Genomic DNA, 22,496 nt, shown 5'->3' on the forward strand with positions numbered 1-22,496 from the left:
GGCAGGGCTATTACGTCACGAGCTCCCGGATCCAGCATTCGGAACAGTTTAGGAACAGTGCCCCAATTTTCCTGTGCACAGGGTGAGCGTGGTCGACAAAACCATGCATTTTTTATGGGAGATTTGGAGACAGCAGAGTGATGTACTTCCGTATCTCTGGCGCTCCAATAGGGAATGTATGATGAGAGAGTGTTGCACCCCCCACCACCCCTATCCCCTGCCCCATGTACATGGAGATTCAGGCTCCATCCCCTATCCCATGGACAGGAAGGCTGGATAACCCCTTTAAAAGATGTGCTAATATACTAGTGTCAGATACCATAGAATACCTTCAGGGATCTTGATAAGTCCATTCTTGGAAGGGTCAGAGTTGTTTTGCCAGCATAAGGGGGGCTCACATTAGGCAAATGGTTTTAGTGTTATAGTTCATTGGTGTATATGTGCAAAAAAATAGTGGGATCAGCCTCTGGAGAACAGCAGCAGTATCTAGAGACCTTCATACTTTGACAGTACAGCAATACTTCCATGGAATGAATTGAGCATAGAATTAGCAGGTAATGGCACATATACAGCACAGCTAAGTAACATAAGCTATAAGATGACTCAGGTCTTGGCAGGAGAGATACAATAAAACTCTTTAACTCAGCAGGAGCTTAAAGTTTTATGAGTTATTGAAATAAATTACAAGTTATTAGAAAAATGATAAACCAAATAATGAAGTAAAGACAGGTAGTCACTATCTGTGCCTCATGAACATTTCTTCTTTTTAAGCTTCCTGGCAGCCCCCAGAAAAAAAAAAAAAAAAAAAGTGAAGGGTATAAAGGCGCTCCTTACAGAACTGACTTGAGGGGGAAGGGGTGCGAGTGGGAGTGCTTCGTACAGAACTGTTGTGGTGTGACAGTGACAGCGGGAAGTGCGCCACATCAAAAGTGCGCTATAGGCGGTGGCCTCTTTAGCCTATAGGGAGAACCGACCCTGCATGGACACGCCCCCTCAATCCAAGTCTTCAGTCACGCCCCCTCCCATAGACTTGCATTGAGGGGGCGTGGCTGTGATGTCACGGGGGGGGGACGTGGCAGCGTGAAAACAGCGTTCGGAACATTTTGTTTCACACTGGCCAATGGAGTACCCCTTTAATGCACTGAGCTAAAAGATGAGCTCAGTTACGCAGTGTATTAGTATGACATAGAAAAGTTTGAGCCTACAGTTAGATGGCAGGTTGGTTGATCCAAATAGCTAGCCAAAGGAAGCCATAACATGCTTGAAATGATGGCACAGAGTACTAACATTTAAAAGAGTAGAATAACTCCATACCTGAAAGAGCATTGTTCTGTTCTTTTCAGAGTCTGATGGTTGTACATGGCTTGGTGCGCTTGCATGTCTTCTTCTTGACTGTATCTTTCCATCATAAGCCTTCTTCTGAATTGTAACACTACTACATCTAGACCTAAACTCTTGCTGGTCCTCAAAGCCTGAGTCTTCAAGTATCCTCTCAGGAAAAGATACCCGCATACCAGCAAGATTGCTCTGGCTACCTACTGTAAATATCCCTGAATTGTTCCTGGAGGCAGGATTGGCATTAGAGTCAGTGTTCAGTTCTTGAAATGTACAATCGGATGGAGAAATTGGTACGTCAATCTCCGCCAATGAGAGGTCACAGCTGGAGTCCACACTCCGTTGCTCACTCAGCAGTTTCAGACGCTGACGTTCATGCAAACAGAATTTTTCAATACAGTCATCAATAATAGTTGGAGGAGCATTTTTATGAGCAATAACCACCTTCCCACAATATAAAACCTCAAACTTCTGGGAGTTATAAAAGGCATCTTCGCTGTCTTTGCTGGGCTTTGAATCTTCCTTCAGGGCAACTTTGGAAACCTGTCGAATGCTACTGATGACCGTGGAAACCTGAATAGAAACAAAGCGCAAGCATTAGGAACATGTATACAAATAGGACTTGTCTATTTGACTACAGGAAATCTAGAGGCTCTGAGGACTCAGCATGCATAGTATTGGCGATCAGATCAACATTACATCAAAAGAAATATGTATTTTATCTCTGGTTAAAATTATTAAAACTGTATTTCCCTTTATGGAATGGTATATTGCCCCACCATACAGTGGAAGGTATAAGAAGAATAAAGGTGGTGATACAGTGTGGTATGTTTACCTTGCCAATAACTGCCACCACATTTCATAAGGAACAATAAAAAAAAATTCTTTGGAATAAAAAAAAATAAAAAATGTACGGAATACGGAATACTTCTACAAATAAGGTCTTTGGTGCTTAAAAAAAATTGCCTCTAACCAATGGAACTGTGCTCAATCATTTGAAACAATATATAATTCATTTGTAGTTATTTATGGTCATTACTTATGAACAGTGATTTGGTTGATTTGCAGGATTTATAGGCTACCAGGCACATACAGTGGGGATCAAAAGTTTGGGCACCCCAGGTAAAAATTTGTATTAATGTGCATAAAGAAGCCAAGGAAAGATGGAAAAATCTCCAAAAGGCATCAAATTACAGATTAGACATTCTTATAATATATCAACAAAAGTTCGATTTTATTTCCATCATTTACACTTTCAAAATAACAGAAAACAAAAAAATTGGCGTCTGCAAAAGTTTGGGCACCCTGCAGAATTTATAGCATGGACTGCCCCCTTTGCAAAGCTGAGACCTGCCAGTGTCATGGATTGTTCTCCATCATCTGGGAAGACCAGGTGATGTCAATCTCAAAGGTTTAAAATGCCCAGACTCATCTGACCTTGCCCCAACAATCAGCTCCATGGGTTCTTCTAAGCAGTTGTCTAGAAATCTGAAACTGAAAATAGTTGACGCTCACAAAGCTGGAGAAGGCTATAAGAAGATAGCAAAACATTTTCAGATGTCAATATCCTCTGTTCGGAATTTAATTAAGAAATGGTAGTCATCGGGAACAGTGGAAGTTAAAGCAAGATCTGGAAGACCAAGAAAAACATCAGACAGATCAGCTCACAGTATTGTGAGAAAAACAATTCAAAACCCACGTTTGACTGCACAATCCCTCCAGAAAGATCTGGCAGACACTGGAGTTGTGGTACACTATTCCACTATAAAGAGATACTTGTACAAATATGGTCTTCATGGAAGAGTCATCTGAAGAAAACCTCTTCTACATCCTCACCACAAAAATCAGCGTTTGAACTTTGCAAATGAACATATAGACAAGCCTGATGCATTTTGGAAACAAGTTCTGTGGACCGATGAGGTTAAAATTTTATTTTTTGGCCGGAATGAGCAAAGGTACGTTTGGAGAAGAAGGGGAACAGAATTTTATGAAAAGAACCTCTGTCCAACTGTTAAGCATGGGGATGGATCAATCATGCTTTGGGGTTGTATTGCAGCCAGTGGCACAGGGAACATCTCACGTGTAGAAGGAAAAATGGATTCAATAAAATTTCAGCAAATGTTGGATGCTAACTTGATGCCATCTGTGAAAAAGCTGAAGTTAAAGAGAGGATGGCTTCTACAAATGGTTAATGATCCTAAACACACATCGAAATCCACGGGGGATTACATCAAGAGGCATAAACTGAAGGTTTTGCCATGGCCTTCACAATCTCCTGACCTCAACATAATTGAAAATCTATGGATAGACCTTAAGAGACCAGTGCATGACAGACAGCCCAAAAATCTCAACGAACTGGAAGACTTTTGTAAGGAAGAATGGGCAAAGATACCTCAAACAAGAATTGAAAGACTCTTGGCTGGCTACAAAAAGCATTTACAGGCTGTGATACTTGCCAAAGGGGGCAGTACAAGATATTAACTCTGCAGGGTGCCCAAACTTTTGCAGATGCCATTTTTTTGTTTTCTGTTATTTTGAAAGTGTAAATGATGGAAATAAAATCTAACTTTTGTTGACATATTATAAGAATGTCTAATCTGTAATTTGCTGACTTTTGGAGATTTTTCCATCTTTCCTTGGTTTCTTTATGTACATTAATACACATTTTTACCTGGGGTGCCCAAACTTTTGATCCCCACTGTACATACTTGTCCAACAATCTGTTCAAACACTATTTGCAAAACATGATGTTCACCAGGAAAATCATTCTAATCACTTTATATATGTTTTAGTATACACTATATTTGACAAAGTCAAAGAAAAACCTAAATTATACATTTAGAAAAAAAAAAGTCACATCATTCCCCAATCCCTATATATTCTCTGAAACTGGTGCCACCCAACACTTTACAATAATTTACATAATCTTGCAAATTTGACTTAAAAGGGGTACGCCGCTGCTCAGTGTTTGGAACAAACTGTCCCAAATGCTGGAGCTGGCACCGGGAACTTGTGACATCATAGCCCCGCCCCCTCATTGCAAGTCTATTGGAGGGGTAGTGACGGCTGCCACGCCCCCTCGCATAGACTTGCATTGAGGGGGCGGGCGTGACATCATGATGGGGTGGGGCTATGGCAGCACAAGCTCCCGGCGACTGCTCCAGCGTTCGAAACAGTTTGTTCACCACGCTTAGCAGCGAAGTACCCCTTTAAGTGTAACATTTTGTAAAATATGCATTTAAATTTATTTTTGTGGCTTAACAGTCTGACCCAAACTGAGAAGAGTGCAGTAGCAGCAGGGTTTTTGTAGGATGTAGTCTTTTCTGAAGAGGTGGACTTTTAGGCTGCTTTTGAGGGTTTCAGTCTGATGTGTTAGGATAGTATGTTCCAGAGTATAAGGGAAGGGCAGGAGACAGTTGTTTGAGGGTTTCAGAGATGCAAAAGTCTGATCTGTTAGGATAGTATGTTCCAGAGAATGAGGGACGGGCAGGAGACAGTTGTTTGAGGAACAGACGCAGGAGAACAATTCGTGAGAGTTTGAAGATTACATGAAGGAGTCTCATGGGATTCGTTCAGAGGTATACGTAAGGGAAAGGTTGTGGACAGCCTCGTATATCACAAAAGGTACCCAATGAAGGGATTGGCCAAAAGGAGAATCAGAAGAAAAAAAAATTAAGGAAGACGTAGATTAACTAGGTGGATTTGAGGATGGATTGGAAAGGTTCAAGAGTGTTAGGGTGATATTACAAGACTATTGCTCAATGCAGTTGCCAATTAACTAGATTGACACACATGGCTGCAGAAACAATCACTAGATCATTCATGCAGGGCTATACTATTATTTGTTGGTCGTAGATCCCCTTACATTGGGAAATGTTTGTTGACTGATATCTGGGCATATTACACAGATTTTAGTAAAGTATGGCACCACTGATTATCACTGTTAACTTGAGTGACATGGGAGAAAAACAATGAATTCAGTTTGCAGAGTTTTAGAAAATGAAAGGGAAGAAGGAGGAGGCAGCCAACAGAAGAGCTAGAATCCTGGATAACAGAGAGGTGACATCTAGGCCTAAAAGGTAAGTATGAGTGTTATCAGCATACTGAAAGCTAAGTTATTCTACGTGTTATCTAAGGCCCATAGTTATGATACAGAAAAGTAGGGGTCCCAAGACAGAGACTTGAAGGACAACAACAGAGAAAGGGAGGTGAAGTGGTGGTGCGAGTAAGAGACCCTCAATGTAAGGTAGGTGGGGATCAAAGAGAGGACCAAGTCTGTGATGCCAAGGGCAGAAGAGTTAGTAATAGGAGGAAGTGGTTGACTGTGCTGACGGCTGAGGACCGGTCAAGAGATGGGAGCACAAAGTACAAAGGTTTTGGCAGCTTGTGTATCATCACTAGCTTTGGTTATGGCACTTTCAATAGATTGGTAGGGTAGAGTATCAGGCTATGATTGATCTTCTGGATGTCACTTGCAGCTGACCCCTCCCTATACACATTTACAGGACCAGGAATTAAAACTTTTTAGGCTGCTCTCAAACTTCAAACAAGTGTGAACCAAAAATATTAATTGTCTCAAAGCAATGACTCTGGGCTTCACCAATAGATCACGATCTAATCCTTATATTCTTAAAATGCCCACAACACACAAACAAAACGCTGCCCATAAACGGGCTCTGCGACAGAGGTCTCTACCCTATGAAATTAGCCTTACTGCTGCACGTGTTACATTCATTCATGATCAATGACATTTATTATCTGTATTCCAATACTGAAAAAATATCTTTTATTGGTTCAATCGGATATTGAACCTTTCTTTTGCCTTTGGTTAGCAATATCTTTGTGTTTTTTGATACCACATGCTAAGTCAATAAGCAATAACAACAAATCTCAAATCCTCCTAATGCTGCAGTGTGAGAAATGGATCGGCTCAAACAGCTTTATGTGAACTGCTTACAAAATAGATTGCAAGCTCTATTGAGCGGGCCCCTTAGACCTTTTGCTGAATGATACGGTAATTAGCTTTTTACTTGTGCTGTCTTTTTTATGTGTACATGTACCCCCTGAACTGTAAAGTGCAGCAGGATATGCTTGTGTGGTATAAAGAAAAAAATAGTACCGTATTTTTCGCCGTATAAGACGCACTTTTTCTTCCGCAAAACTGGGGGGGAAGTTGGTGCGTCTTATACGGCAAATACACATTAAAACCTGTCCTATCGCGGTGGTCCCTGCGGCCATCAACGGCCGGGACCCATGGCTAATACAGGACATCATCGATGGCGGTGATGCCCTGTATTAACCCTTCAGACACGGCAATCAAAGCTGACCGCCGCGTCTGAAGCAAAAGTGACAATAACCCGGCTGCTCAGTCGGGCTGTTCGGGACCGCCACGGTGAAATCGCAGCGTCCTGAACAGCTTACAGGACACCGGGAGGGACCTTCCCTGCCTCCTCTGTGTCTGCTCCGTGCCGGGATCCCCTGCATGGCTGGTGCTCTCCTTCGTCGTCATCACGTCATCCAATAGGAGCGGCGTGCGTAGCAACGTGATGGCGGCGACGGAGAGCGAGGATACCTGGCAGCAGAGACGTTCCGGAGTGACGGAGACACCATGGGGACGCGGCGACAGTGATGGAGGGCGACATCCAAGGCAGCGGTGATGGGTCCGGAGCGGCGGGGACACTTGAGTATTACTTCCTATACCAGTGTTCTTCAACCTGCGGACCTCCAGATGTTGCAAAACTACAACTCCTACAAGAAAAAGTGGGGGGGCTCACCGTAATATAATTATAAATGTGGGTGTAACTCAGTGCAATAATTCATACTACAAAAAACATCTGCCACTGAAAACAAAGTGCACTCCACTGAATTAAGCAACATTGGGGGAGATTTATCAAAGGATTTAGACTGGTTTTTCCTGTCTAAATTTGTCGCACAGAAAGTCGCAGTCTAAATATGTGCGACTTTTCTGCGACTTTTGCTGTAGAGGATTTTTAGAGCATGATGCATGCAAGTCTATTTTAGACGGAAATGCATTGGAAAATGCATTGGTGCTGAATTTATCAAGTGCGACTTTTGTGCGACAAGTCGCATCTGCCCAAAATACGCTGAAATGTCAGACCATGTTGGAGCAGGTCTAAATGCAGTTTAAGCTGTAGACCCTGAAGTCTGAGCACAGAATTTATCAAGGGCTGTGAGACCTTTGATAAATTAGGAGCACAATAGACAGGAGACTACCACATACGCTGGTCTATAAGCATACCCAGAATAGACTAGATTAGGAAATGTCCCCCAATGTCTTTATTAGTACAAAACAAAAAGATCAAGTTACAAAAAGTATTAAAACCATTTAAAAAGGCTCCTAAAGAGCCACAACACAACCTCAGAGCAGGGCCATGACCCACTGCTCCGGGTAAATTACCCCGTCCTACTAGAAATGTAATATAAGTAAATGGTGTCGGCTCAGTGCGGCTACACAAAATAATGAACTATAACGGCACAATAGGCACCACAATAATACAGCATAAAGATGTAGTTCTATCTAAGGTACAACAATAACCTAGAATGCTGCCTTATTGTCAATATACAATACCACATATGGGATGTACTCCACACAGGCCAATGACACAGATGCTGTAATAGAGGACGGGGTCACTAAACCCCACGCGTTCCGTCACAAAGAGAATTCCTCAGGGGGGTTGACAGCCAAAGGCTGTCCGGGCATGCTGGGAGTTGTAGTTTTGCAACATCTCGAGGTCCGCAGGTTCAGAATCTTTTTTTTCTAGATTTTCATGCTTTAAAATTGAATGAGTCTTATATGCCGGAGCGAAAATGATTTCTGTTATAACTAGTCTGAAATCTTGCAGCCTGCAGATGGCGCTAAGTACATAGTTCTCTGATATATCTTCTCTTCTATTAATAAAAAATTAAATAAAAAATAGTGAACGTGATTTTCCAGGCTTCCTGCGGACCCTGTGATATACTTCTATTTATACACAGCAGCCAATCACAGAACAGAGCTGTAGAGAGAAGCAGGCTCAACCAATGAGGGGACAGGAGATGTGCCCCAGATAACAGATCTGTCTTAAAGGAGTATACCCATCTGATAGTGATGGCATATTGCTGTGCAGGACCCATGTAACTAGAAGAGTTTATATGTTTTTAGTGAATAATCTATTGTGATCTCATGTTTTATGCAAACTCAGCAGTTTCTTTCAGTTAAAATAGATTGCAGATGTTTTCATTGATACAGACGGAAGGACTGTTCCAGTAAATAAAGTACATGTTGCTATGAACATATCCTCAGACTGCAATGTAAGGGCCTATTCTCACAGATGGATATGCTAAAGATTTCCCTATCCTCATTTACACACAAAACTTAAAGCACATTGCTAGACAAGGCTAGCCATCTGAATTCTAGGCATAACCTCTTCATTTCAATAGTCCTCTCAGATAGAAGCCTTTTTTGTTAATATGCAAATGAGCCTGAAGTGCCCAGGGAGTGTTCCTCAGCACAGGAAGAGTCCACACAAGTTCAGCCTAGGTGTTCTTTACCATTTCCCTATGTGACCCATAGGCACTTAGAGGACATGGGCTGAACTAATGCTATTTCTTGCTGTGCTAGGGACTCCCATCTTGAGCGTCATCTGGATAACAACATTTACATTGTATTGATGAAGAGGACTATGGAGATAAAAAAAAGGTGTGCCCCGGAAGCATAATGGCTACCCCTGTTGCTGACAGGCTCTGCTTTATAGGGGTATTCATATTAACTGGCTCCAGAAAGTTAAACAGATTTGTAAATTACTTCTATTAAAAAATCTTAATCCCACCAGTACTTATCAGCTGCTGAAGTTGAGCTCTTTTCCGCCTGACAACACTGCTCTCTGCTGACACCTCTGTCTGTCTCAGGAACTGTCCAGAACAGGATAGGTTAGCTATGGGGATTTGCTGCTACTCTGGCCAGTTCCTGAGACATACAGAGGTGTCAGCAGAGAGCACTGTTGTCAGACAAAAGAACAACTCAACTTCAGCAGATCATAAGTACTAGAAGGAATAAGATTTTTTTAATAGAATTAATTTACAAATCTGTTTAACTTTCTGGAGCCAATTGATATGAAAAAAAAAAAAGTCCCCAAAGGATAGGGGATAAGATGTCAGATCGCCGGGGGCCCGTTGCTGGGGACCCCCGGGATCTCGGCTGCTGCACCCACCTGTACGGCTTCCACCTCACACTGGCAACGCTGGAGGCTTCGGAGCCCGATCACAATGGCGGACGAGAGTGACGTCACAACTCCGCCCCGTGTGCTGTCACGCCCCGCCCCCTCAATGCAAGTCTATGGGAGGGGGCAAACTGTTCCAAACGCTGGAGCTGGGAGCTTGTGACATCATAGCCCCACCCCCTCATTACGTCACTCTCCGCCCCCTCAATGCAAGTCTATGGGAGGGGATGGGACAGCCAGCCGTCACGCCCCCTCCCATAGACTTGCATTGAGGGGGTGGGGCGTAACATGAGGGGGTGGCACATGACATGAGGGGGTGGGGCTATTATGTCACGAGCTCCCGGGTCCAGCGTTTGGAACAGTTAGTTCCAAATGCTGAGCAGTGGAGTACCCCTTTAAGGGCTTACAAAAATTCAGAGGGTGAAAATGTGCCCTCAAAAATCCGAAGCGGAACCTGTGTCCGAAATCTATGCAGTTATTTATGTGATTTCATGCAGAAATATGCAGATAAGTTACAAAGTATGCAGATTGGTAAGGTGCCCCCTAACAAGCATTGTCAAACGCAGAATAGAGTGTCTGTGATAGGGTCAGCCATTATAAAGGCCAGAGCCTGCAGGTTCTGAAAACACATGTCCATCAGACGGCGGAGAGTTGGGCACAGAGCAGTCGAAATAGTTGCTGTCTTAAGATCTGCTTCAATTTCCCTGGCATTGGGCCCCAGACATGCCCTTTATCATTTATAAACACTAAATTATACATATTGATATTAAGGATATTATTTATGTAGCTGAGAAAAACATGGCACAACCGGATGAGACATGTAAATAAACAAGTTTCTGGCTTTCGAGCACTCAGCATGCCACTTCACGCCATATAGCAGCTGTTCTTTCTTGTAATGCGGGCAGACAGGCTCCTGGCATCCTTCACCAGTGGAGCAGTATTTGATTTGATTTATACAGTTCTAACAAAGCGCACTTGTCTGACATGCAGAAGGCAAACATGGAGCCTACAAGTCTAGTCAACATCAAATCTAGAAGGATCATACGATAACTAATTCAGTACTGTCTATGAGGTTCTGCAGCTCAAACTAAACCAGGCGTAATAGGTCTAATAATACATCACATCCAAAGATAACAACTGCAGTATGATAAACGCCATAAATCATATCCATGTCCATAGAATCTTGGTTTTGGGATTTCTTTATTACTTTATATAAACATAAAGGCATATAGTAATCTAAATGTTGGAATGAAATAAAAATTGGTCCATTATCTACTCTTGCAACAAAGTAGGTAAACTGTGATGTACAGTCAAACCTTTCTGAGAAGAACACACAAAATTGCATTGAAAAGTGGTCTTCTAAAACAAAACGGCTACTATGGTGAACCGAAAATCTGTCACACTAAACCGGGTGGTGGGGTTTTTGGAGAGATTTAAAAAGGGTACTCCGGTGGAAAACTTTTTTTTTTTTTTTTTTAAATCAACCAGAAAGTTAAAAAGATTTGTAAATGACTTAAAAAAATCTAAATCCTTCCAGTACTTATTGTACTGCATTGTGTTTTTCATCAGTAGGACAAACAGAAAAACACATGTGGACCCACCATTTATAAAGAGTTGGTGTTCACCATTCTGTGTTCAATTCGCTTACTGAGGAAGGGGTTGATTTTAGCACCCAGAAACGCGTCTAGGCTTACAGTCTGAACAGAACGATATTTAGACGCATTGCCTGAATCAAAGCCGATAATCAACAATTGAAATACGCCGTCTACTGCACCTGCCGCAATAACCCTAAATCCACACAGACTGGCATACAGCAAAGATCATTGCTAGCTCCACAAGTGTCCTGTTTTTACATCAAGGAGAAAGGTCCAGAACGGGTGTAAACTACTATTGTGGACCGTCCACCTGGGAGTCTCTTGCCGGAGCTCCACTCACAACAGGCTCGGGAGGATCACACTGCCCGCACACCGTTGACAACATCGTAGCACTCGCAGAATATACCATCTTCGGCCCGTCGCAGTACGGGACCAGCTGTCACGGTGAGATAACGTATATCCATTCATCTATAGACTATGGGCAGCATAATCTAGACCAGTGATGGCGAACCTTTTTGAGCCTGAGTGCCCGAACCGGAATGCATGCCAACTTTTTTCCCCTCAAAGTGCCAGCACAGCAATTAAATCAGAATACACATTAGCTTGGCAGTATAGTCCCCCCACATTAGGTGCAGTACAGTACCCCCACATTAGGTGCAGTATAGTTCCCCCACATTAGGTTGGCAGTATAGTTCTCCACATTAGGTGCAGTATAGTTCCCCCACATTAGGTTGGCAATATAGTTCCCCACATTGGGGTTGGCAGTATAGTTCCCCACATTGGGGTTGGCAGTATAGTTCCCCCACATTAGGGTTGGCAGTATAGTTCCCCCCACAAAGTTGGCAGTATACTTCCCCCCCACAAGGTAGGCAGTATAATTCCCCCCCACAAGGTTGGCAGTATAATTCCCCCCCACAAGGTTGGCAGTATAATTCCCCCCCACAAGGTTGGCAGTATAATTCCCCCCCCACAAGGTTGGCAGTATAATTCCCCCCCACAAGGTTGGCAGTATAATTCCCGCCACAAGGTTGGCAGTATAATTCCCCCCCACAAGGTTGGCAGTATAATTCCCCCCCACAAGGTTGGCAGTATAATTCCCCCCCACAAGGTTGGCAGTATAATTCCCCCCCACAAGGTTGGCAGTATAATTCCCCCCACAAGGTTGGCAGTATAATTCCCCCCACAAGGTTGGCAGTATAATTCCCCCCACATTAGGCAGGCAGTGTTCCCCCACATTAGGCAGAGTTCCCCCACATTAGGCAGGCAGTGTTACCCCACATTAGACAGGCAGTGTCCCCCCACAGACAGACAGCCTCCAGCCATATACAGTGTATGGCTGGAGGCTGTATGTCTGTGTCGGAACACCGAAGATGACGTCCCGCTGGTCACTTACCATGCGCGCGTCATCCTCGGTCCTCCCCGATGCTCTTGCTCTGCTTTACGGGCGCACGCACGGGACGTCAGTGACGTCCCTGCGTGCTCTACCTCCCAGCGGTCCCTGCGTTTTTAAAGCTAACGCGGAACCGCAGAGAGGTAACCGGGACATCCTTGTGTCCCAAAATGACCTTTCGGGACACAGGGATGTCCGGAATGTGACGGGGGCCTGTGGCCGCGTGCCCACAGAGGTGGCTCGGCGTGCCACAGGTTCGCCATCACTGATCTAGACCAACCTAGAGATTGAATTTTCATTAAAGTTTTCATTCCACATCACATTTGCCGGATTGGCAGTATATTCCGGATTATCGGTATTTATCAACATTATATTGCTAGCACTTTAGTAACAGGCAATTGCTTTATACTACACATCAATTCTGCCATTAGGGCCCAATGGCAGATTATTGTAACATCTAATATTGCTCTCAGTATTACTTATTGTACAATAATGTTTTTGTTTAAATTTTATTTTATTGTATTTTAATACATTTCTACATTTGTTTAAAATCGGCTGTTTCCAATCAATTTCCATTGTGTACCCAGTAGGGTGATGTTCTTGAGGTGTGGTTCAAATATTTTTTCTATATTACTATAAATTTTGATCGGTGGGGATCGATCTTTTGACCACATGAACATCGAACACCTGGCTGTGAGCTGCACACACATTCTTTGTTTAATTTACAAATCTGTTTTAACTTTCTAGCACCAGTTGATTTAAAAAAAAAAAAAAAAGTTTGCCACTGGAGTACCCCTTTAACTGTTTAATATCTATAAGGGCAGTCAGTGGAACTAAACCTATCCCCTATTCACAGCACAATCCCTAATTGTTAGATGGTGTATTTAAATAAAAAGAAAACAATCCGGGGCGCAGTCTTAGTGCATTATCGCAATATCAGCTCCAGAAGACAATAAATGAAGCAATTTGCCCTTACCAAAGGCTGTTGCGCTAAGAGCACAACATCTAAATCAGCATGTAGTTAAATGGCCATTGGTCAGCAGCTCTGGGCAGACCTGATTCAGGAGCTTAGGCTATACACACTGTAGAAGGAGGACGGTGATAGGCAAATAATCCCAGTGCTGGCGCTTCTCCATAGCAGAAAGATTTATTCCAAGATAAATAGCATAAAACAAGATAGCACAACCAACGCGTTTCGTGTCCGAACCAAATCCAAAACGCATTGGAAGTGCTATCTTACTTGTTTTATGATATTTATCTTGGAATAAATCTTTTTGCTCTGGAGAAGCACCATCACTGGTATTTTTTGCCTATCATCGTCCTCCTTATTCTTGTTAGATGGGGTCTTCCTGCATTCAGTCAACATAGAGCTAATGTAACTTGCCAAAAATTTCCAGGTTTCTGTCACCAGTTGATTTGAAAACATTTTTTTTCCTCTGCAGTACCCCTTTAACCCCTTAAGGACTCAGCCCATTTTGGCCTTAAGGACTCAGACAATTTAATTTTTACGTTTTCATTTTTTCCTCCTCGCCTTCTAAAAATCATAACTCTTATATTTTCATCCACAGACTAGTATGAGGGCTTGTTTTTTGCGTGACCAGTTGTCCTTTGTAATGACATCACTCATTATATCATAAAATGTATGGCGCAACCAAAAAACACTATTTTTGTGGGGAAATTAAAACGAAAAACGCAATTTTGCTAATTTTGGAAGGTTTTGTTTTCACGCCGTACAATTTATGGTAAAAATGACATGTGTTCTTTATTCTTAGGGTCAATACGATTAAAATGATACCCATTATTATCTACTTTTATATTATTGTTGCGCTTAAAAAAAATCACAAACTTTTTAACCAAATTAGTATGTTTATAATCCCTTTATTTTGATGACCTCTAACTTTTTTATTTTTCCGTATAAGTGGCGGTATGGGGGCTCATTTTTTGCGCCATGATCTGTACTTTTTTTTGATACCACATTTGCATATAAAAAACTTTTAATACACTTTTTATAATTTTTTTTTAATAAAATGTATTAAAAAAGTAGGAATTTTGGACTTTTTTTATTTTTTTTCGTTCACGCCGTTCACCGTACGGGATCATTAACATTTTATTTTAATAGTTCGGACATTTACGCACGCGGCGATACCAAATATGTCTATAAAAAAAGTTTTTTACGCTTTTTGGGGGTAAAATAGGAAAAAACGGACGTTTTACTTTTTTATTGGGGGAGGGGATTTTTCACTTTTTTTTTACTTTTACTTTTAAATTTTTTTACATTTTTTTTACACTTGAATAGTCCCCATAGGGGACTATTCATAGCAATACCATGATTGCTAATACTGATCTGTTCTATGTATAGGACATAGAACAGATCAGTGTTTTCGGTCATCTCCTGCTCTGGTCTGCTCGATCACAGACCAGAGCAGGAGACGCCGGGAGCCGCACGGAGGAAGGAGAGGGGACCTCCGTGCGGCGTTATGAATGATCGGATCCCCGCAGCAGCGCTGCGGGCGATCCGATCGTTCATTTAAATCGCGAACCACCGCAGATGCCGGGATCTGTATTGATCCCGGCACCTGAGGGGTTAATGGCGGACGCCCGCGAGATCGCGGGCGTCGGCCATTGCCGGCGGGTCCCTGGCTGCGATTAGCAGCCGGGATCAGCCGCGCATGACACGGGCATCGCTCCGATGCCCGCGGTTATGCTTAGGACGTAAATGTACGTCCTGGTGCGTTAAGTACCACCTCACCAGGACGTACATTTACGTCCTGCGTCCTTAAGGGGTTAAAGGGGTTTCCCAGGAATAGAAAAATATAGCCGCTTTTTTCAAAAACACTGCCACACCTGTCCTCAGGTTGTGTGAAGTAATAAAACTCGCCTCAAATGTCTTCACTGGAACTGAGCTGCAATACCACATACAAACTGAGAATAAGAGTGATGCTGTTTACTTGGAAAAAAGCAACTGTAGGTCTTTTCTGAAAATAACCAGACTGTAGTCACTAGTTGAAATCATTTAGAACCCATTTTGGCCTTAAAGGGGTACTCCGCCCCTAGACATCTTATCCCCTATCCAAAGGATAGGAGATAAGATGTCAGATCGCCATGGTCCCGCTGCTGGGGACCTCGGGATCCCCGCTGCGGCACCCCGCTGTCATTACTGCACAGAGCGAGTTCGCTCTGTGCGTAATGACGGGCGATACAAGGGATGGAGCAGCGTGACGTCATGGCTCCGCCCCTCGTGACATCACGACCCGCCCCTCGTGACATCACGACCTGCAGGGGTGTGACGACCGCCATGCCCCCTCCCATAGACTTGTATTGAGGGGGCGGGCCATGACATCACGAGGGGCGGGGCCTTGAAACAACGATGCTCCGGCCCCTGTACTGCCCGTCATTACGTGCAGAGCGAACTCACTCTGTGCAGTAATGACAGCGGGGTGCCGCAACGGCGATCACGGGGGCCCCCGCAGCGGGACCGCAGCAATCTGACATCTTATCCCCTATCCTTTGGATAGAGGATAAGATGTCTAGGGGCGGAGTACCCCTTTAAGGGGTACTCCGGTGGGAAAAATTTTTTTAATCAACTAATGCCAAAAAGTTAAACCGATTTGTAAATTACTTTTATTAAAAAATCTTTACCCTTCCAGTACTTTTTAGCAGCTGTATGCTACAGAGGAAATTATTTTCTTTTTGAATTTCTTTTTTGTCTTGTGCACACTTCTCTCTGCTGACACCTGATGCCCGTATCAGGAACTGTCCAGAGCAGGAGAAAATCCCCATTCCAAACCTATGCTGCTCTGGACAGTTCCTGACACAGACAGAGGTGTCAGCAGAGAGCACTGTGGACAAGACAAAAAAGAAATTAAAAAAGAAAAGAATTTCCTCTGTAGCATACAGCTGCTAAAAAGTACTGGAAGGGTTAAGATTTTTGTAATAGAAATAATTTACAAATCTGTTTAACTTTCTGGCATCAGTTCATAAAAATAAAAAAAGTTTTCCACCGGAGTACCCCTTTAAAGGACACGGCCAATTTTCATTTTTGTGTTTTAGTTTTTTCCTCTTCCCCTTTTAAAATCCATAACTCTTTAATTTTCCACCTACAGACCTACATAAGGGCTCTTTTTTTACATGGTCAATTGTTCTTTGTAATAAAATCTTTTATTTTACCATAAAATGTTCGCATATCCCAAAAAAACTAAGATTTGCAAGCGGAAATTTATAAGAAAACTGCAATTTTGTTAATTTTGTGGGGTTTGGCTTTTACTCAGTGTACTTTATGGTTAAAATGATACATTATCTTTATTCCGTAGGTCAATGCAATTAAATAATACCTAATATATAGCTTTTTTTCTTATTGTACTACTTAAAAAAAAAAATGCCAACTTTTTTTTTTACAAAATTGGTATGCATAAAATTGGCCTATTCTGACCTCTATAACTGTTATTTTTCTGTATACAGGGATGTATGGAGGGCTTATTTATTGTGATGTGATCTGTAGTTGTTATTGGTACCGTTTCTGTTTTGATTGGACTTCTTGATCACTTTTTATAAATTTTTTCAGATATATGTGAAAAATCTTTATTTTTGGTGTTTGGTACTTTTTAATGTTTACGCCATTTACTGTGCAGGATCATTAACATAATATTTTAATAGTTTGGACAATTACGCACGCAGCGATACCAAATATGTTTTTGTAAAATGGGAACATAGTCCCCCCAATAGGGACTTTTATATGCAATCATTAGATCACATTTACTGTATAATGCTATGCCTATGCATAGCATTACATGGTATGATCAGCGATCGAGTGCTACGGCCTAGCTGAGCCCTGGCTACATCATTAGATTGGTGATCGGCGGCAGGAGGCAGAACCTCCGCAATCACGTTGTGGAGTGGTGATGTGAACCCTCCCGTACAGTTCAAATTCCCTGCAACTTCACCATGCAGCATTACACAATGCACATTCAAATAATCAATGGGTGCTATATGTCTTACAGGACAGGACAGACCCCCTAGAGAACATACTATATGCATTTATCACTCTGAAAAATCGGCAGGTGTGACCAAGCTGTGATTTATTCAATAGCTTAATCTGGCTCATGGATCGTACCCAGAGAGTGGTGGTCAATGATTCGTACTCTGATTGGTCCCCGGTTATTAGTGGTGTACCCCAAGGTTCAGTACTGGGCCCGCTGTTGTTTAATTTATTTATCAATGATATAGAGGATGGTATTAACAGCTCTGTTTCTATCTTTGCAGATGACACCAAGCTTTGTAGCACGGTACAGTCTATAGAGGATGTGCATAAGTTACAAGATGACTTGGATAGACTAAGTGTCTGGGCCTCCACTTGGCAAATGAGGTTCAATGTGGATAAATGTAAAGTTATGCATCTGGGTACTAATAACCTGCATGCATCGTATGTCTTAGGGGGGGATTAAACTGGCAGAGTCACTGGTAGAGAAGGATCTGGGTGTACTTGTAGATCACAGACTACAAAATAGCATGCAATGTCAGGCTGCTGCTTCCAAAGCCGGCAGGATATTGTCATGTATAAAAAGAGGCATGGACTCAAGGGACAGGGACATAATACTCCCCCTTTATAAAGCATTGGTACGGCCTCACCTGGAATATGCTGTTCAGTTTTGGTCGCCTGTTCATAAAAGGGACACTGTGGAGCTGGAAAGGGTACAGAGACGCGCGACTAAACTAATATGGGGCATGGAGCTATGAGGAGCGATTTAAGGAGTTACAATTGTTTAGTCTTGAGAAGAGACGTTTAAGGGGGGATATGATAAACGTATATAAGTATATAAATGGCCCATACAAAAAATAAAGAGAAAAACTGTTCCAGGTTAAACCCCCCCAAAGGACGAGGGGGCACTCCCTCCGTCTGGAGAAGTAAAGGTTTAGTCTAAAGGGGCGACATGCCTTCTTTACCATGAGAACTGTGAACTTATGGAACAGTCTACCTCAGGAACTGGTCTCAGCAGGAACAATTAACAGCTTTAAAACAGGATTAGATACATTCCTGGAACAAAATAACATTAATGCTTATGAAGAAATATAAAATCCCTTCCCCAATATCGCGCCACACCCCTACCCTTCAATTCCCTGGTTGAACTTGATGGATATATGTCTTTTTTCGACCGTACTAACTATGTAATCTAAAGAATGCAAACAAGTAAATAATAATAATAATAATAATAGTTTACAGCATTCTATGATACAGCTCCATAAATATATAAATGTTATAACTATAAATGTACATTTAATAAGCTACATTAAGTGTTTCTGTAAAACAATACAGTATCCAGCTAAAGAGGAAAATGTATTCACCTTCTTATTGACTTTAGCTGTATAAACAAAGCTGCAAAGATCACATGATGTGCTGCTTTCCAAAAGATATATGCCAGGACCTTGTGTACCTATATGCCACAGTGCAATGCCAAATGTCCTTCATTTAACATCAGCAAACACTAGCACACTCTAATAGAGTAGATTAGGTATTATGCACATCTAGAAAACAGCACAACAGTCAGTCTTAACAGATGCTCGCAGTAGCACTACTGTGTTGTGCAAAGTAGCTCTATGTTGCTGTCTGTATGTATGAACCCCCAGAAAACTACTGTTTTAAAGAGTACCTGTCATATCTCACAAAAACTTATGTTCCTCAGAACCTAATCCTGTACATATGTACATATAATTTGTATGCGTCTAGCTCCTATATTTCTCTTACAAATACCCTTTTGCTCACTTTGTTTTTATTTTACTCTTGTGGAGGGGCATATCCTCTTGTGGAGGGGCGTAGCCTTCTCTTTTAGAGGGGGCGTATCTTTCTCTTGTGGAGGGGGGGTGTCCTCTTGTGGAGGGGCGTATCTTTCTCTTTTGGAGAGGGGGGTGACTTCTTGTGGAGGGGCGTATCCTTCTATTGTGGAGGGGCGTAGCCTTCTCTTGTGGAGGGGGCGTATCTCTCTTGTGGAGGGGGGGTGTCCTTCCTTTGTGGAGGGGGGTGTCCTCTTGTGGAGGGGGGGTGTCCTTCCTTTGTGGAGGGGGGGGGGTGTCCTTCCTTTGTGGAGGGGGTGTCCTCTTGTGGAGGGGTGTGTGTCCTCGGGGGTGTCCTCTTGTGGAGGGGGGGTGTCCTCTTGTGGAGGGGGGTGTGTCCTTCCTTTGTGGAGGGGGGTGTCCTCTTGTGGAGGGGTGTGTGTCCTCGAGGGTGTCCTCTTGTGGAGGGGGGGGGTGTCCTTCCTTTGTGGAGGGGGATGTCCTCTTGTGGAGGGGGGGGGGGTTTGTGGAGGGGGGGTGTCCTCTTGTGGAGGGGGGTGTCCTATTGTGGAGGGGGGGGGGTCTCTTTTGGAGAGGGTGTGTCCTTCTCTTGCCCTCACTCTGCTCTGAGAAGCAGCAGGGGCAGTCATTCAATCACTGCAGCCTGCTCTAGAACCCCTTCCTCTCCGTTTTCATGCTGTACACATTACACAGAGAGGAGGATTATACTGCAGGAATTGGTTTACCTGCAGTAAAACGTAGACACTATGGTGAGTGTATAACTTTAAGCAACCCAAATGAAAGATTGGAGCTATTTACACAAAAATAATAATTACAAAGTAATTCATCTTTATTATAACAAATTATGACGTACAATAAAATCAATGTTAAAACAAGGAGGAATACACAAAAGGCAGCAGTCTGGGACATATATATGTAATGGCATAAATAACCAAATCTATAAAGAAGCAGTGTGGATTCAAAAGAAGGATGTTACAATATAAGGTTGTGTCCATAGAGAAAATCCATGCAGCCTGCTAGTACAATTGGGTATCAGTTACTAAATATTAGATTTTCGTAGAGTTGCCTACTGGATCACATGCATGTATAACTTAGTAAAATGTGTAAAAATAAAAATAGATGATCCTAAATTATGGCAAAGGTTAAAGGAGTACTCTAGCACAGCATAACTTATCCCCTATCCAAAAGTAGGATAGGGAAAAGTTATAGATCCCGGGGGGTCTGAGAGCTGGGGCCCCCCGGGATATCCTGGACGGGGCTGCGGCAGTCAGCAGCAAGTGCAGTTTCGTCCCCAGCAGAAAGCTGCCGCAGACACACCCCTCCATGTATCTCTATGGGGTACATGGAGGGGGCGTGTCGGCCACCGTGTCATGCGGGGACGGAACGCCCCCTTTCCAGGATACTGCTGCGGCCCCATCCAGGAGATCCCGGGGGGGCCCAGCGATCTATAACTTATCCCCTATCCTTCGGATAGGGAATAAGTTATATTGCACCACAGATCTCCTTTAATGATAAAAGTACAGTAGTTTTTTTATGCATATATTTTCTATCTGTTCTATTTGACTATCTGTGTCATCCAGCCTTCTCAGACTCCTGAATGGCAGAGCAGCGGTTCTAAAATAGTGTTGTACAAACATAAACGCAGCTGAGAGCTTGCAATGTCACACATGATATGCTGCAAGCGGTATCACACAAAATATACTTAGATACACTGTTGTAACTTCAGTATCACACATATGGTTGGATACACAGCCGAGAGCTTGCAGTCTTACACAAAATAGGCTGCAGGCAGTATCACAGATAATATACTTGGATACACTGTTGTAAAGTCAGTATCACAAATACTAGACTGTAGGTATCACTTGCACATCCTATTTAGTGTTGTACACAATCCAAAAAAGTAGACAATGGGGGGGGGGGGGGGATTTATCATTGCCTGGCTGTGAAATCATTGTAGGTGCACAGAATTTTCTGTGGTGGTTTCTTGTCCCGGGACAAATTTATGTAAAGTCGCACAATCTTTGATATATTAGTCCCGCTCAGAAATCACCACAGAACAGCCGTTGTGTACACATGCTTTTAGCTTGTGTACATTTATGTAGTGTTTTGTCTACCCACCTTGTGTACATAAAAAAAAGTCTAAAATCTATATCTGGGGGGTATATTTGCATTGCATAGCGGATTTCATTTAGTAGCAGTGTGGTGGTATTCGTTATTATGTGGTGGTAATGTGTTCTTTGTATACCGGTATGATTGGTAATATTGGCATTAGCATACCGCATATGTATGGTAATAGTATTACCTCCTTATCTAATGTTGCTATTTAGTAACTGACTCTAGTTACTTTACTACTTTATGGCAGTGTGACGGCCGTCGGGGAACCCGGCGAGAATAGCGGGAGAATAAATGCTGCAAGCACAGTCTTTTTCTCCCGCTACTAAACAATGGCGTGCCACGGACTCCCTTTGACTATAATGGGATCCATCAGGACCAGTTATTAACTGCCGTTAACTCATGACGGGAAACAATGGTACAGTGGTCCCTCAACATACGATGGTAATCCGTTCCAAACGGACCATCGTTTGTTGAAATCATCCTATGTTGAGGGATCCGTGCAATGTAAAGTATAGGACAGTGGTCTACAACCTGCGGACCTCCAGATGTTGCAAAACTACAACACCCAGCATGCATGGACAGCCGTTGGCTGTCCGGGCATGCTGGGAGTTGTAGTTTTGCAACATCTAGAGGTCCGCAGGTTGAAGACCACTGGTATTGGAGGTTATACTCACGTGTCCCCGCCGCTCCGGACCGTCACCGCTGCCCTGGATGTCGCCTTCCATCGCTGTCGCCGTGTCCCCGAGGTGTCCCTGATGCTCCGGCAAGGCCTCTGCTTCCCCGGCATCTTCTCTCTCCGTCGCGGCCATCACGTCGCTACGCACGCCGCTCCTATTGGATGACGGGACGGCGTGAGTAGCTACGTGATGACGACGATGGAGAGCGCCGACGATGCAGGGATCCTGAAGACGATGCGCCGGAGCCCCGAGGACATGTAAGTGATCGTCAGCGGACCACACGGGGCACCGTAAATGGCTATCCGGTGGCAGCTGAAGCAGTAAGTGCTGCCGGATAGCCGTTTATGCGATGGCCCCGATATACAAAAGCATCGTATTT

At 43.2% G+C, this 22,496-nt stretch overlaps 1 protein-coding gene across 2 annotated transcripts in view; it reads right to left on the bottom strand.

Annotated features, from left to right (window-relative positions):
- TBC1D4 (TBC1 domain family member 4) overlaps positions 1 to 22,496 on the bottom strand; it is a 169,428-nt gene that overhangs the window by 77,978 nt on the left and 68,954 nt on the right. For both annotated transcript variants that reach the window (XM_056555517.1, XM_056555519.1), the window contains exon 2: positions 1,315 to 1,908. In XM_056555517.1, coding sequence (XP_056411492.1) covers positions 1,315 to 1,908 — 594 coding nt within the window. The remainder of the gene's footprint in view (positions 1 to 1,314; positions 1,909 to 22,496) is intronic.

The sequence above is a fragment of the Hyla sarda genome, chromosome 2 (assembly GCF_029499605.1).
Source record: "Hyla sarda isolate aHylSar1 chromosome 2, aHylSar1.hap1, whole genome shotgun sequence".
NCBI lineage: Eukaryota > Metazoa > Chordata > Amphibia > Anura > Hylidae > Hyla > Hyla sarda.